This window comes from Heloderma suspectum, chromosome 14 (genome assembly GCF_057233095.1).
Source record: "Heloderma suspectum isolate Gila_16-S chromosome 14, 16-S_ref, whole genome shotgun sequence".
Classification (NCBI taxonomy): Eukaryota; Metazoa; Chordata; class Lepidosauria; order Squamata; family Helodermatidae; genus Heloderma; species Heloderma suspectum.
In genome coordinates, this window is record NC_139471.1 from 4,332,002 (window position 1) to 4,348,289 (window position 16,288).

The 16,288-nt window shown below is 50.5% G+C and overlaps 1 protein-coding gene across 2 annotated transcripts in view; it reads right to left on the minus strand.

Moving 5' to 3' along the window:
- Window positions 1–733: 733 nt before the first annotated feature.
- NCS1 (neuronal calcium sensor 1) overlaps window positions 734–16,288 on the minus strand; it is a 49,678-nt gene continuing 34,123 nt past the window's right edge. For both annotated transcript variants that reach the window (XM_084821051.1, XM_084821052.1), the window contains 6 exons: window positions 10,551–10,689; window positions 6,840–6,918; window positions 6,360–6,448; window positions 5,604–5,681; window positions 3,352–3,470; window positions 734–2,521 (listed from right to left, as the gene is read on the minus strand). In XM_084821051.1, the coding sequence (XP_084677177.1) occupies window positions 3,372–3,470; window positions 5,604–5,681; window positions 6,360–6,448; window positions 6,840–6,918; window positions 10,551–10,689 (484 nt within the window). In that variant the 3' untranslated portion in view covers window positions 734–2,521; window positions 3,352–3,371. The remainder of the gene's footprint in view (window positions 2,522–3,351; window positions 3,471–5,603; window positions 5,682–6,359; window positions 6,449–6,839; window positions 6,919–10,550; window positions 10,690–16,288) is intronic.

The window sequence follows — 16,288 nt, forward strand, 5'->3', positions numbered from 1 at the left end:
ATCCTGGCCCTCCTCTCTGCGACAACCTTTCAAGTACTTGAAGAGCGCTATCCTATCTCCCCTCAGTCTTCCGTTCTCAAGGCTAAACAGGCCCAGTTCTTTCAGTCGCTCCTCATAGGGCTTTGTTTCCAGTCCCCTGATCATCTTTGTTGCCCTCCTCTGAACCCTCTCCAGCTTGTGTGCATCCCTCTTAAAGTGTGGTGCCCAGAACTGGACACAGTACTCCAGATGAGGCCTAACCGGTGCTTAGTAGAGGGGAACTAGTACTTCCCGGGATTTGGAAGCTATGCTTCTATTAATGCGGCCCAAAATAGCATTGGCCTTTTTTGCAGCCACATCACATTGTTGGCTCATATTCAGCTTGTGATCGACAACAATTCCAATATCTTTCTCGCTTGTAGTGTGGTTGAGCCACGTATCCCCCATCTTGTAACTGTGCATTTGGTTTCTTTTTCCTAGGTGCGGAAATTGGCATTTATCCCTATTAAGTGTCATTCAGTTCTTTTCTGCCCAGCGCTCCAGTCTATCCAGATCATTTTGAATTTTGTTTCTGTCTTCCAAAGTATTAGCTATCCCGCCCAATTTTGTGTCATCTGCAAATGTGATCAGCTTTCCCTGCACCTCCTCCTCCAAGTCATTAATAACAATGTTGAAGAGCACTGAGCCCAGGACTGAGCCCTGCCGTACCCCACTCGTTACCTCTCCCCATAAAGTAATTAATTAAAAACATCTTAAGAAACATTATAATAATTAGGAGGGGTAGTGCGCCTGCCAGGCGCTGAGAGAGGCGTCTGTGGGCACACTGGAAAGCCCAAGCCTACCAAAACATGACTAAAGAAGGTACTTCATCATACAGGTACTGTAAACATCCATCTAAGATAGCAATATTCATGAGGGTGTCAGATGCAGAGGACAAGGGTGGGCAGGTACCTTGGAGGCAGGTGGGCTGCAAGGTAGGCCTGGTGTGGGCAGAAATCTTGAGGCGCTGAGGGGAGGGCATGTGGCCAAACCTGAGCGGAGTCAACCACTCAGTGAGACTTTGTACCCCTGAGTAGCACCTGACTGGCCCTCTGGTATCACCTGACCGTCCAGGCCGCTATGCCCAAACACCCATCTGGAATCGTTCGATGTCCCCTCTCTTCCGTCGGTCAGCCCTGATGGCACAGGGAACCCAGGCTTCCTCCTCCTCCGCAAGAAAGAATCAGATTCCCAAAGTCCACAAAGAAACGAGATCTGTACCATTTCTGATGGTTTTGCTTGTTTGCTCTTTCAGAAAGAAGACGACTTGTTTTTAAAGCTCTGACAATATCGGCCACATTTAACACTTTGTTTCATGCAGAGAAAACTTTGGGTACGGGATTATTTCGTCATTCGTCTTGTACAAACAGAGGCTAAAATGGCGAAATTAACACAGCAGGGCAAAGGAAATACAGAAAGTTACGCAGACACAGAGGAAAAGACAGTGTTCGAGAGCTCTCCAAGGCAAGGCGGATGTAGCAGATCGCACAAGTCTGAGATCAACCGGCTTCAGCGGGGGCCTTTCGGTGTGGGGGGACGGACAAAGGATGCATACAACATAAAGGGGTCACATTTACCCCCTTCCACCTCAGACAGGCAGCAGAGCTCTCATTTGTAACTTCAGGGGAAATCTTTCTATCTTTTTTGGCTTGATTTCTACTGTGGGTAACAACACCTCAGCAGCAGAGACGCATGTAAACCTTACAGCCTTTGATCGCGGTTTTTGTCTTTCTTTCTGACACATCCAACTAAAAATACAACAGCAACATTGAAGCGGCAAATAAATAGGTACCGATAATTTAGAGGTCTTTCGAAAACGGGGAAAAAGTGCCTCGCTTTTCCTACACGCACAAAAATAAAATAAAGAAAACATACAATACTGTGCCACCCCCCCAAATTAATTTATATGTGTACATATATTCCCCCCCTCCCCAGCAATGCAATTTTCTGCAATCCGAGACGATGATGTGGAACATGGATTTCAAATGGATTTTTTTAAACTCCCTTATCCCAAACCCCTGGTTTAAAAGCAAAAGCCAGCTCTGGTTAATAAGCCATCCACCCTGACATCTATGATTCAGTCCTGTGGCAGCCAGACACATCGATGCATTAATAAGTACCTTTGTCTTCAGCCTGCATTTTTCCCCCATGAAAGAAATGTAAAACATCACTTCTTCTTAGTCCATTCAAAACAAAGAAAAAAATGTGTGAGAGGAACGCCCCATCCAGTGATATTCGGGGGCTCAAGCAAATTATGTTGTTTTTACTTCTGCTTTCCCCCCTTCTTTTCCTTCTTCCCTTTCCCCCTTCCTTTCCGTTTTTTCGTTAAATGCAGAAGTTGGTAAATGGAGACAAGTTGAATTGGAGCGCAGAGTGGCTGGGTTGACGTCATGCCCCAAGCGCATCCCTTGTTCGCATCTAACGTAAAGGGGGGCTGGCGAGCGTCTTGTCTGAGGGCAGGGGGGTGTCTGATGGCACTGGAAGAGACTTCCCTCAGGTGTGTCTGCAAAAGAAGGGGAGAAGAATACGCGGGAGGAGAAAGAGTTAAAAAGGAGCCAGGAGCACTGGGCCGGCATCGAGAGTTGGCATGGTGGGGCGCTTGCCGATGGGCCACGCCCCAGCAGGGGCCCACTGGCAAGGGCCCCCTGGAGTTGCTCCTCCTCTTCCCCATCGCAACCGGCTTGCTCCCCTGCCTCTCGCTCTGGCCCAGGCAACGGAAGTGGTGGCGAGGAGGAGGAGCAGGAGATGCCGCGGCCCCCTTGCTCCCGGGCTCTCTGCCTGTCAAGCGAGAAAGTGGGAGCCATGACGAGGAAGAGGAAGAGGAGCAAGAGCAGGTGGTGACCATGGCAGTGAGAAAGTGGACTCACGGAGGGAGGGGGTGTCCTGCCCAAGAGCCAAATAACCCTACAACAGACCATGAGTTATTTGAAGGTGGTTTAACCTGTCACTCAGTTTTGGACAACATGGTAAACTATGGCAACCCCCTGAATATTCAAAATGGCCACCCAGGCGTGGCCTCGGTGGGTCGCAGGAGGCGTGGGAGGCCATTTTGAATATTCAACCCCCAGCAGGGGGTTTGTTGTTCGAGGCTTCAAAAAAAAAGTCAAATATCCTTACAAGAGACTATGGGCTATTTGAGGGTTGTTTAACCCTCAAACGACCCCTGCCGCACAGTTTTGGACAGCACAACAAACTATGGCAACCTCCCTGAATATTCAAAATGGCCATGCAGACACACTGCAATCCACTGGGGCTTAAATAAGCCACAGTGGGCTGCGGTGATCATGCCAACCAGCCCCCTCTCTCTCGCTTGCTAGCCACTTGGCCACTCACCAAAGCATAGGACCATGGAACTATACGAGTCCGTCGTAGAGGGAGAGCGCCTGGACGATGGAGGGGTCAGCCTTGGAACCCTCCTGGAATTCCTGCAGCGTTAGCTTGCCATCGGCATTCTGGAATAGAGGACGAATGAGGGGTCAAGGACGGAGCTGGGCAACCCATACAGAGACTCGCATTTAGTTTCATTTCTTTGATATGTTCATTCATCCAAGGAGCCTGAGGTGTGGCGTATCTCTCTACCCTCCCATCTTATCCTCACAGCAACCCTCCGAGGTAGGTCAGGCCGAGACAGAGCGTGCCTGGCCCAAAGTCATCCTCTGGGCTTCACAGATCTGAACGAGGATCTCTCCAGTCCCACGTCCCCTGTTACCCTCGCTTCCATCTTACTCCCACCCATGATTATACCCTTCCCCCCAGAAGTGAAAAGAAAAGGCAGGAGCACTCTGATCCAGTGATTTGCTTTTGTAAATCGCTGGGATGCTACACTTGTGGGAGAGCAGTTCTCAATGTGTAACTCGCTACAGGAGGGGGCCAGCAACCGGTTCCCTGACTCTGCTCTAGGGCATCCTTTGCACAGATTTTATTGCATCATGGTCAAATACAATGAAAGGAATCCACATGGACATTGGAGGTTGCCTCCTACCGAGTCAGAACCTGGGTCTATCTAGTCCAGTGTTATTGACACTGCCTGGCAGCAGCGGCTCTCCAGGGTTTCAGGCAGGAATTTTTCCTACCCCTGCTTGGAGAACCCGGGGATTGAACCTGGGACCTTGCGCATGCATGGCCATAGGACACATGCTTTGCTTGCATATGGCCCCCATGGTGTAGTGGCACCAAGGCTCACAGAGACACAGCCCTGACACTTTTTTATGAGCAGGGGTGCTGATGTCATTTGCCACACCCCTCAGACTTCTCTGTTTAAGAACACGAGAAGAGCCGTGCTGGATCAGGCCAAGGGTCCATCTCATCCGGCATTCTGTTCACGCAGTGCCAACCAGCTGCCCACGGGAAACCCACAAGCAGGACACGAGTGCAAGAGCACCCTCCCACCCATGTTTCCCAGGAACTGGTATACATAAGCACATTGCCTCTGATCCTGGAGGTGGCATATAGCCATCAGGACTAGTAGCCAATGATAACCTCCTCCTCCAGGAATTTGTCTAACCCCCTTTAAAGCCATCCATGTTGGTGGCCATCATCTGGTGGTAGCCAATTCCATAGTTTAACTCTGGGCTGTGTGAAGGATGACTTCCTTTGATCTGTCCTGAATCTCCCACCCATCAGCTTCATGGGACGACCCCGCTGGGTTCCAGTATTATGAGAGAGGGAGTTTCCTCTGAGCTTAGCCGCAATCCTCCCAGTAATTGTGGGGAAACTTATTTCTCAGCCACAATGTATTGTTTGTTCCTTGTTATGATGCAGATATTTTGGGGTGTCTCAGTCTTGAATGGGCAATTATCACCCATCCGCTTGACCAAAGACCTGCTCCTGATGGAGATGAGAACTGCCAGAATGGGCTTGTTGATATGGACCAATACGGCTGCCTGCGTTTTTGGACACTCCGGGGGGGCGGGCGGTTGTCACAATGTGTCAGGGTGGACACTGAGCCCATAGAATCCCAGAGTAGTTCTGATTCGGAGGAAGAGCAGTCGCTCCTGGGAGAGGAGCGCGCCCCTTTTTCCCAGGGCCCGCAGCTGACAAAGATTCCTCCCACCCACATTCCTAGATTAGAAAGCAGTCCAGGGAGTGACCCAGCACCGATAGCAGACTGGTTGGATGCGCGGCGCAGACGCAGAGAGCGGCGCCAAATGGAGAGCGCGGAAAGGAGGCGTAGCGCCCGGTTGGCGCTCAAAGAACGGTTGTGCCCAGAGGATCCAAGGGAAAAGGGGAGGGATTCTCCCTAGTCCTTATATTCAGGGGTCTGCCAGTAATTGCCTTTCAAACGGGGACCAACTGTTCCAACTTAGGGCATAGGGATGCTGCTGCTCAGATCTAGTTGCTACCTGTAGAGTTGTAAGTTGTAAAAGAAGAATAAAGCTTTGAAAAGAATCCCTTTGTCTGTGTCTGGACTTGGCTACTGGATTAGACTGAGAGAGCCCTCCAAGGAGCCCTTGACACAATGAGTGCCTGCCCTTCCAAATTGACCACCACGCCACCGATTGGCTGTGGCTTATGGCATCCCATGGACATCTCTGGATGGAGCCCAAGGTTGCAGCAAGGGAACAGGACACTGGAAAACATCTCACTTTATCCATCATGGCGAAAATCCGATCTACCCTCTTCTCCGGCGTGTTTTCTTCTTCGGGAAGCTCCACTGTGTTGCCCTGCGGAAAGGAAGAGAAGAGGGAATGGCGTCTCCCTGTTTCGGTCAGGATCCTCCCTAGACCTGGAATGTCCCTGCTGTCTTTGTTCTTGAAAGTCAAGCTTTGCTGCTCTCTAGCTCTGCAGCTCCGTTCCATTCGCCTTATGCCAGACCCTCACCTCTCCCCCAACCCTGCCTCTGTCCACATAATTGTAAGCTGTAGGGGGTGGGGGGGGGAGTTGTAGTCGAGGGCAGGGTTGGAGCATGCAGGCAGTGTTTCGGCAAGGAAACTAGCTGCTTTCACAAAGGAAACGGGCTGGGGGCCCAAGGTTGGAAAAAGGCTACTTAGCCCCTAAGAGGTTTTATTGGCCCAATGGCTGAGACAAGCCCAAGAGAATAATTTGCGGCATGTCAGTAGCCTAAAGGAAAGAATCAACTTCTGCAGTTTACTAAAGCATGATTGTCTGATCGCCTGGAAGTTATTTTTGCTTTGGTTGCTTGGGGTGAGTAAAAATAGTCTCCAGGTGACCAGACAAAACATATTTTTGTAAATTGCAAATGTTCAAGCGTATATTAGGCATCATACTCTTCTTCTCCGGGGGGTATATCCTAGAACTTGCCCCTCCCTCCATCTGGCCCTCTTTCCAGAAATCACAGCTGCTCATCGGAACAAGCCCTTCCTCCTCTGTGGCACACTCACCACCATCTGGTAAATAGCATCGACGATATCCAGCATCTCGTTCCGTGTGATGTACCCGTCGTTGTCCAGGTCGTACAGCTTAAAGGCCCCTAAAATGACAAGGAGAAGGTGGGGAAGCATTACAGGTAGAGCCTGGAGGAGCAGTGCATGCCATGGCCTCCGTGCTCACCGGCTCTCTGCTTGCACGTGGTACCAATGATGAGGAAGAAGAGGAGGAGCAAGAGCAGATGGTAACCGTGGCAGTGAGAAGGCAGACTAACTAAGGGAACGCCCCTTTTGCCTCTGGCTCCACCCACCACTAGAATTCAGCCCCTGAGAGCTTTTCCAGAATGGAATTGGGCCCTCGAGCTGAAAAAGGTTCAACACCCCTATCATAAGACCCATCACACACACAAAAATGAGTTTTGCCCCGGGATTGACAGCGGGGGGCCAGCCCCCAATTTACAGGACTAAAGCTGAATGGCCCAAGGGATCACTTACACCGTAGTTTCTCATCCAAAGTTCCTCGGGAAGTGACTGAAAGGGCCTGGATGAACTCCGAAAACTCGATCCTTCCATCCTGAGAACAGAAAAAGGATTTGGTGAGAGCAAAACTCCCTAGAATGCAGCAATTTAAAAAATGGACCCGAAAGCCGTTGACTCAAAGGTTGGAGCCTCCAAAAAATATTAAAATATTTACACACACACATGCGTGCGCACGCACACACACATTCAGACACCATCACCCCAATTTTTCCCTTCTGTGAAAACACTGTTCTGGTTCTCTCTCTAGGGAACTATTCCTCGGCTCAGATAAACCTAGTTTTCTTGTGTCCCTTTTGAAAAGAAGAGAGTATTAATCACCAGAGGGAAAAGTAGAAAAGGGGCAGGGGAGAGCAGCAACTTAGAAAAAGCATTTAGCATTTAGCTTTGCTGCAGCCCGTCAGCAGGGGGGAAAAAACCCTTAATCTGGTCAGCAACAAGAAACCCGACGCATCGTGTAATTCCTGCTGCAGATAACTCCGGAAGCTTTTACTAAATCAGAGGTGGGGGGCACAACAACGACGACTGCCCAGCAGCCTTTCTAAGCCGCATGCAATGTCTCATTCTCTCTCCCCCTCCCCCTGCCACCCCCAGCACCTTTTAGCATTTCGCTTAATATCCATTTCCCTGTAATAATAACAGAGCAAAAAATAAGCCCCGGGGACCGCTGGTGACAGACGGCAATTTTATACCATGGCAGAGCGAAAGATTTTGGCCTCCCAAGAAGAGCTGTGCTAGAAAGCATTTTAAAAGCGGGAGTTCTCAGCATCAAGCACATTAATGCTTTAGGGGGGCGTGTGGTATTTCGGCCCCAGGGGCAGCATCTGGTGTTGGCTGTGGGGCTAGGTGCTGCGTATGTGCAGCTAGGTCATTGTAGACCCTGGACTTAATGGTCTTGCAGGATTGGGCTGCCGGGGGTGGGGGGAAGAGGGCTTTTGACAGCCATGTGTATAACTCAATTGTGGGGAGGTCTGTGGAGGCCCCTGGACTCCTCACAATTCTCCACCTGTGTTAGACCATGAGCAAAACAAACAAAACCCCCACAATGCATACAACTGATTGCCAACCCTGATAAGAAAACAATTTGCGGTTCTGCATCTTAAACGGCCTTGTATTGTACTGCCAGCCTGGCTATAGGGATAAAATGGAACTTGTGTCTGCTGTCCTGATGCTAAAAACATCTACTTGGGAGGCTGGTCTCAGGGAATCCTGCCTCTCTCAGCCTTAGCCCCGCCACTAGGGGTGGCACCTGGGAATCCAGTGGACCCCCCTTGCCCCCACCCACAAGCCCCGCTCACCAAGCCCCTGCCCGGCGAGCAGCCCGCACTCACCCTGGCAGCCTCGCCGAGCCCTGTGATCGCCATTTTTGGAAAAAAGAACGGCCATCATAAAAATTCGCATATTTGCGTATGTGCGAAAACGCGCATTTCACGCATACGCAAATATGTGCGTTCACAAAAACGCACATTTTCACACATACGCAAATATGTGCATTTTTATGATTGCCACTCTTTTTTCCAAAAATGGTGACCGTGGAGCTCGATGAGGCCGCAGTGAAGAGCACGGGCTGCTCGCCGAGCACAAGAGGAGTTTGAGCACGGTCCAAGGGTCAGCAAGCGGAGGCAGGGGCTGGGTGGGCACCCAGAGAACCCGGACGGGGGTGGGTTCGCACATCCCTACCTGTCACTACAATTCCCGCCATAGCTGTCTGGGGGAATATGGGAGTTGTAGTGCAGCACTGTTTTGTTACGGAACAGGGTAATACATTTGAAAGGGAAAACGAATGCAATGAGCACCTGTAACTATGTACATGCCTGGATAGTTCCTGGATAGCTGCCCCGGGGCCGTAAAAGGTTTTTTAAAATAAGAAGATAGAAAGGGAGCTGCAGTGGCCAGCATCAGCGTTGCTGGGACTCAGCTGGCCCAGGCTGGCCAGGTACTGATATGGGGACTGTTTCCCACTGCCCGTATCGGCTGCCGTTCTCTGGATGGTCCTTTTGGGACCTCTAGACTAAGGGACCATGGACTGTAGCTCAGGGGTAGATCCCCTGCTTTGCATGCAGAAGGTGTTAGGTTCAAATCCCAGCATCTCCACGTAGGGCTGGAAAAACTCCTGCCTGAAACCCTGGAGAGCTGCTGCTGCCAGTCAGGATCGACAATACTGGGCTAGATGGACCCAGGGCCTGACTCAGGATAAGAAGGCTTCCAATGTTCCCACTTTAAGTCAGCCCTTCATTCAGAACCATGAGGGTTGGAATCTTACTTCATTGAGGGGGAAGGGCCATCGTTCAGTGACAGAGACTGGTTTGCATGCCGAGGTCCCAGGTTCGATCCCCGGCAGCATCTCCAAGTAGGGCTAGGAAAGAATCCTGCCTGAAACCCCAGAGAACCGCTGCTGCCAGTTAGCGTTGACAATACTGGGCTAGATAGACCCAGGCTCTGACTCCGTATAAGGCAGCTTCCAACGTTCCTAGGACTTTGAGGTCTACCTCCAGTTGCATCACGATGTACACACACACTCACTCCTCTACACACACACATCTGAGCATGCAGAGCTGGGGAGGTTTAAACCTCCATGCCCCATTTGCTAAGATCAAGGGATCGGGGGGGGGGGGAAGCATGTGGAGACAAATGCCTCTCCCTACACCAGAGGTGCAGTGGTCAATGTGGACATCCAGGCGCTCATCGTGGCAGTCACCCTAGCCACGCCCCCCGGGAGAGTCCAAAATGGCAGGCGGCTGCATTGATCCAGATCAACCAGCTCTCGCAACCTTATCGCCACCAGGAGCAGGTCTTTTGTCAAGCCAGCTGTTCTTCCTCGCCCATTCCAGACCCCAATATTTTGCCTGACAATGGGGAACCATGTATTGTTGCTGCGGAAATCCCAGATTTCCCCCAGCTACTGTGAGGATTGCAGCTAAGCTCAGGGGGAACAGGGAATTCCGAGAGGGGTGGCAGATTCTGTCAGTGTCCCTGCTAATAAAAAAGTCCTGGCACTGCGTCCCTGTGAGCCCTGCCTCCACTACATCACTGCTCACTGTTCCAGCCTGGTATTGGATCCTGGAGCTCAGAGCTCAGAGAAGTGAGGCATAGAGTTTTCATCTCCACCAGGAGCAGGTCTTTGATAAACCGAGTGGGTCTTCATTGCCCATTCAAGACCAAGCCGCCCCCCACTTTGCATCACCATAGGGAACAATCTATTGTTGCTGGGGAAATCCATCCTGCTCCCCACCCCAGCTACTGTGAGGACTGCAGCTAAGCTCAGAGGGAACAGGGAAGTCGGGGGGGTGGGGGTGGCAGATGATGTCAGCATCTCGGCTAAGAAAAAAGTCCCGGGGCTTCGACCCTGCGAGCCCTGCCTCCACGACACCACTGGCCATCTCCCAGCAATCGCTGCCAGGGTCACTGTTTCTCTGCAGCTTCCAATGGCAAGAGAACAGCTATCTCAGAAGCAGGCTCAAAGGGAGACGAGAGAGGATTTTACCTTCCTGTTCCCCAGCGAGATCAAGGAAAAGGGTGGGGTAAATAGCAGCACTGGAACACTGTTCCCCCCCCCCCAGTCCAGCGGATCAGCTGCATTTGGGGGACAGTGAGCGGGCTTTAGAGGGAAGGGACTAAGGCACAGGAGAGGGGAGCGGCATGAGTCACCGAGGAAAGATGCACATTTACTTTGTTTTCGTCAAAGACGTTAAAGACGAAGGTCGCAAACTTGGTTGGGTCACCAAAGGGGAAAAACTGCTTGTAGATCTTTTGGAATCCAGCGGCATCCAGCTGTCCGCTGGGGCAGTCCTTGATAAAACCTTTGTACCTGAGAAAGAGAAAGAGAGAAAAAATGAATTTGAAGCAGGGTTGGAGTTGCTGTAAGGCCGTGGTGATGCCTTTCGAGCTCAGAAAGAGCAGAGAACACGGGGATCACTTTCTAGACCAGTTGTTGAGTTGGTGGGCACATCTGGAATTTTGAGAGAGTCATGGGTCACGGAATCCTAGAGAGAAAAATAAGAAAGTGTGAGCAGAGAGAGAGAGAAAGAGAAAGACAGAGAAAATGGAAATGGTGGTTCTGAATCCACCAAACATATTAAACCTGCAGGCCCAGGCATGGAAAACCTGAAAAGATTGCAATGGCAGATAAAGAGGAGTTTGTGGAAATGAAACTGTTTCTGTATTTGATTGGAGAAATGGGGAGATAATTAAGTGAGACGCAGTGTGCAAGCATTCCCGAAGCACAGCATACTTTGGCTACAATAACCGGTTGTTTTGATGTCCGCTGCAACCCCAGAATATTGCACCAGTTTAAAGATGTTAGCAGGCAGCTGCAATTTTGGAGATATCAAAGACTCCCCAGTAAGGGACTGGGTAGTGTGTGGAATACAGGACGCGCGTGTACGAGAGAGATTGCTGAGGGAAGCAAACTTGACCCTAGAGAAAAGCTTGGAGGTTTGCAGGGCAGCGGAGTTGTCCAAAGTCAGGATTAGAGCCGTGGAAGGGCAGACAGTGGAATCTGTCCGAACAGGATAGAAGAAAGGGACAGGGAAACCGGATGTAACAGTGAACACCGCAGGCCAATGCAAGTATGTGGGGGGCAACATGCAAGACAAAAAGAGAGTCACCCAGATGATGGGAAGAAATGCCACAACTGTGACAAACTTAGGGTGCAATCCTGTGGCGATGCCCGTAAGCCTCTGAACTCGGGGGCTTACAGGCATGCTATGTAGAGCGGGAAGAGCAGTGGAGGTGATCTTAGCTTCTGCGCTCCTCCCACTCTGCATTTTGGCCGGATGGGCTTTTTTGCTGGGGTGCCTTGGAACGGGAGGGAAGGAGGCTGGGGACACCTCGGAATACATCGTATCCCAGCTTCCCCAGTCTCCTTCCCTTCCTGCCCCCTTTAGCTCTATAGTGGGGCCTTGGTTTAAAATAAAATGTGGAGGTTTGTTGATAAAGCAGAGTCCGTTTTATTCTGTGGGGTGCAACCACCAGCTTGGAAACACCCAGCAACTGGTGCACCTAGGCACGCTGCCTCTGATACTGGAGGTAACATATAGCCATCCGGACGAGTAATCCCCTCCTCTGTGAATTTGTCCAATCCCCTCTGAAGGCCATCCAAATGAGTAGCCATCACTCCATCTGGTGACGGCAAAACCCCATAGCTTAACTGCGCCATGTGAAGGACTTCTTTTTGCTGGACCTGAATCTCCCACCAATCCGCTTCATGGGATGAGCCCTTTTGGGGTCTGGTATTAGGAGAGAGGGAGAAAAATGCCTCGCTTTCCACTTTTGCCATGCTGTGCATCACTTGGTACACCTCTGTCCTGTCTCCCCTCACTTGCCTTTTCTCAAAACTAAACAGTCCCAGCTGTTGTAACCTTTCCCCGTAGGGGACTTGCTCCGGCCCCCTGGATCAGTTTAGCTGCAGATACAAACCACACCAGCAATCAATCTTATTTCGTCCATCGGTGGTGGGGGCAACAGGAACAAATGGCCAAAATATTTACTCATTGGCCCCTTCCGCCCCCGGCTGTTACTTCTGATTTAGGTAACAGAGCAGCCGTTGTTAGAATAATATTTACAGGAAAAGAGAACTTGATGGATGCTCCTGCTGTCATTGTGAGAATCTGGCTTACCTTTCCACTACAGGGATTGGGGGGTGGGGAGAAGTCCGCTTGGTCAAAACGCCGTCGCAAGGTTTATCCTAAATAACCTCCTTTTGCCTGGCTTCGCTCTTCTCCATATAAGCCCACTTGCAGGGGAGAAGAACGGGCGGCTGGCACACGCTCCGGGGATGCCGTGTGATCCCACCTCCCTGTTTACAAGAAGTATCCCAGGAATGATTTCACAAGCACGATATCCATTATTCTTATTGCTATTGATGTATCCAGGATGGTATAGCTTTCTAGGCGCTTCACTGCACTGAAGTCATGACCCCAACAGAGCAATGGCCTCTACCACCAGGCCACGGGGTGCCCTGCAGTCTGGGAGGGCCCCCAAGCGACCCCCAGACAGCACCAGCCATCCAAGAGGCTAGCGGGCAGCAAACTACAGCATGCACGGTAAAAGCGTGGTGCAGAAACAGCGTGATGCAGTGGCTAGACCGTTGGGCTGGGACTCAGTTCTGGGTTCTAATCCCCACTCGGCCATGGAGCTCACTGAGTGATTTGAGGCCAGTCCGTGACTCACAGCCTCACCTACCTCACAGGGTTGTTGTGATAAAATGGAGAGGAGGAGGAGGACCAAGTAAGCCGTCTTTGCCTCCTTGCAAGAGGAAAAAAGGCAGGATATAAATGGAATAATAAAGACACAAGAGATAAACAAAATGAAAAGTAAGTGCTGCACCAGACCAGTCAGATGCGGCCTCTGGGGCGCCGCAGCCAATGAGAGCCCTGGAGCAACGACGGTCACCTTGAAGAGCTGCCGGATGTTTGGATCCACTGTGGCCAAAATGCCACATGGAGAGAATTTTCACGAATGGTCACTTTAAGGGAATCAAGGGGCAGGAAAGGAGGATTGTTTAGCTTGGAAAAAAGGAGGGTCAAGGGGGACATGACAGAGCTGTACAGAATGATGCCTGGTGGGGAGAAGGTGGAGACGGAGACATTTTTCTCCCTCTCTCCTACTACTAGAACCCAAGGGGTCATCCTGTGAAGCTGAATAGTGGAAGATTCAGGAGAGGTAAAAGGAAGGACTTCTTCACACAGCACGAACTAGGGAACTGGCTACCCCCGGACGTAGTGATGGGCACCAGTTTGGATGGTTTCAAAAGAGGGTTAGACAAATTCCTGCAGGAGGAGAAGGCTATCAACGGCTACTAGTCCTGATGGCTCTATGTTCCCTCCAGGATCAGAGGCAGTGTGCCTATGTGCACCAGTTGCTGGGGAACATGGGCAGGAGAGTGCTGTTGCGCTCACATCCTGCTTGTGGGCTTCCCGTGGGCAGCTGGCTGGCCACTCTGGGAACAGGATGCTGGATGGAATGGACTCTTGGTCTGATCCAGCAGGGCTCTTCTGATGTTCTGATGGGCAAATTTGTCTAGTCCTAGGAACACTGGAAGCTGCCTTCTATCGAGTCAGACCCTGGGTCCATCTAGCCCAGTGTTGTCAACTCTGACTGGCAGCAATGGCTCCCCAGGGTTTCAGGCAGGCGTTTTCCCATTCAGTCCTACCGGGAGAAGCCAGGGGTCGAACCTGGGACCTTCTGCTTGCGAAACAGGGGCTCAGCCACTGAACTACAACCCTTCCCCTTAGTGTGGTTACACTAAAACCTGAGGCCTGCTGCATGGCTTCAGAACACCCCTGTCCCTGGAAGCATTTTTTTTTACACCCCATCCTTTCTGCTACCACTGCTGAGGCTACTGAAGAGAGAGAGGAATCTGCAATTGCCACCCCCCTGCCCTCCCCTGCCTGGAGAGATCTCCTGCTGAGAGCCCCCAGCTGTGGCCAGTTGTTGCTGCTGAGGCCATAGGAAGGAGAGAAAGCAGCGGCCCTTCGACCACGCTGAGATCTGGCTCCATGACCTGCCGAACTTTGAGACTTATGAACTTAGTGCTTGACTGTGCTTTTTTCCTCCTCCCTCCCCAGCCACTTTTCCTTTTCCACCATGTCTTTTAGACTGTAAGCCTGTGGGCAGAGCCTGTCTTATTTCTGGCCCTTGTAAGCTGCTCTGGGAGTCTGTGGCTGAACAGCAGGGTAAAAAGGCTAGTGCTAATGCTAATAATGCTGATGATGTTTCAGTTTATTGCTCAATAGCCAACCAAGCTTTTGCACAGACATCAAACAAAAAAGAAACATTCAAACCATCAGCATACAAAGAGATCAGAGTAAGTGTAATGATAAACTGTTTATGACTGGTTAGCATACTCAAATTTTAAAAAGGCATTAAAATGAATTAAAATAACACAATGGCCTGTGTTCTCACCTGTCGAAATAAACATCTTCCTCTTTCCTAGAGCTAGCTTAACAAATTTAACGGGGCCATACATCACAAAATAATCTATCCTGGCCAATAAAAACAGAATTTTGTTTAAAGGGGAGCTTTCTCCAATACCAGCAGTAAGGAGATGAAGGTACAGCATCCTCAAATCAAAATGCAGTGGGCATTCCAAAAGAAAGGGAACCAAATCTGAAAGGGGGCTGGACTCAATGGTCTTGTAGGCCCCTTCTAACCCTACCATTCTATGAAATCCTCTGCTTTTGGGCATCCAACTGGACAACGTCTATCCATCCTATGTCAGCCATTCTAACGTCCTCAAGCCTCCATTAAGTGCAGGATGTTTAATCTGCATTTAGTTAAGAGCCATCTGGAACCCGTATGGGCAGTTAAAAATAATAGCTGCCTTGGGTTCCACAGAGGGAAAAAGGCAGGACATAAATGTAATAATAATAACTAAAAACATAAATACAATAAAGTAAGGGTGATGGTGAAGTTCAGAGGCAATACACCTCTGCATCTCAAATTCTGGGGACAATTAATGGGGAAAGGGCCACATTCATACCCTCTGTGGGCTTCCTGAAGGCATTTGGCTGAACATGTCTGGAAACAGAATACTGGGTTGGCTGGACTGGATCTGTTCCAGTAAACCACTTTTTACATCCCCCTTCAAACACTGCCCCACATTGCTTTTTTCCCCTGGGTTGTGGCTTTGCCAGAATGCAAACGCACAGTGATGATGGGGTGTTTGCGAAGATGGATTGTAGCTCATCCATTCCACTAAGGTATTCCGAGCACAGCTTCCTTTCTCGGACAACCTCCTGGAGAAATAATCTCGATCGGTGTCTGTTGGAGCAGCTCATGGCGGCAGCACCCATCAGCACCAACTCCACCTGGCGCAAAGACGTTAAGATTTGCTGTGTGGTTCTCTGCAATGGCCCTCACTGCAGCATAGATGTAAAGTCGGTCAGGCACAGACATTTGAACGGGCGTCCCCCCGATGCGTGTGCATGCACGAGGTGTGCATAGCAATAGGATCATGTTAATGGAGTTTCCAGAACGCAGTTTGCAGAGCACATGCTTTGCAGGCAGAAAGTCCCCGATTCAATCTCCCTGCTTCATTGGAAAGGATCTCAAGAAAGCAAGACAAGAGAACTCTCTGTGGCAGATCTCGAAACAGCTGCTCTTCCAGCCAATTCAGTGCACTTCAGACATTTTAAATGAACGCCAGGAAATCACCAAACGATGAGCGGTTGGCGGAAAAGCCAGGGGGAGAGGGTGTGGCATCTGGGGACCACAGGGAGTGCCAGGTTTGGCCTTCAGGCCTAAGGTTCCCCACCTGATGTACGGAAACGGTGCTCACAGAGCACTCTCACGAACACAACACACACAGCGTAACGACAGATATTTTAACTGAGCAGCCTCTTCCCCACTCTTTCCCATCCACAGCAGATGGAGTTGAGAAGTTGGAACATTGTTCAGTATTTCAT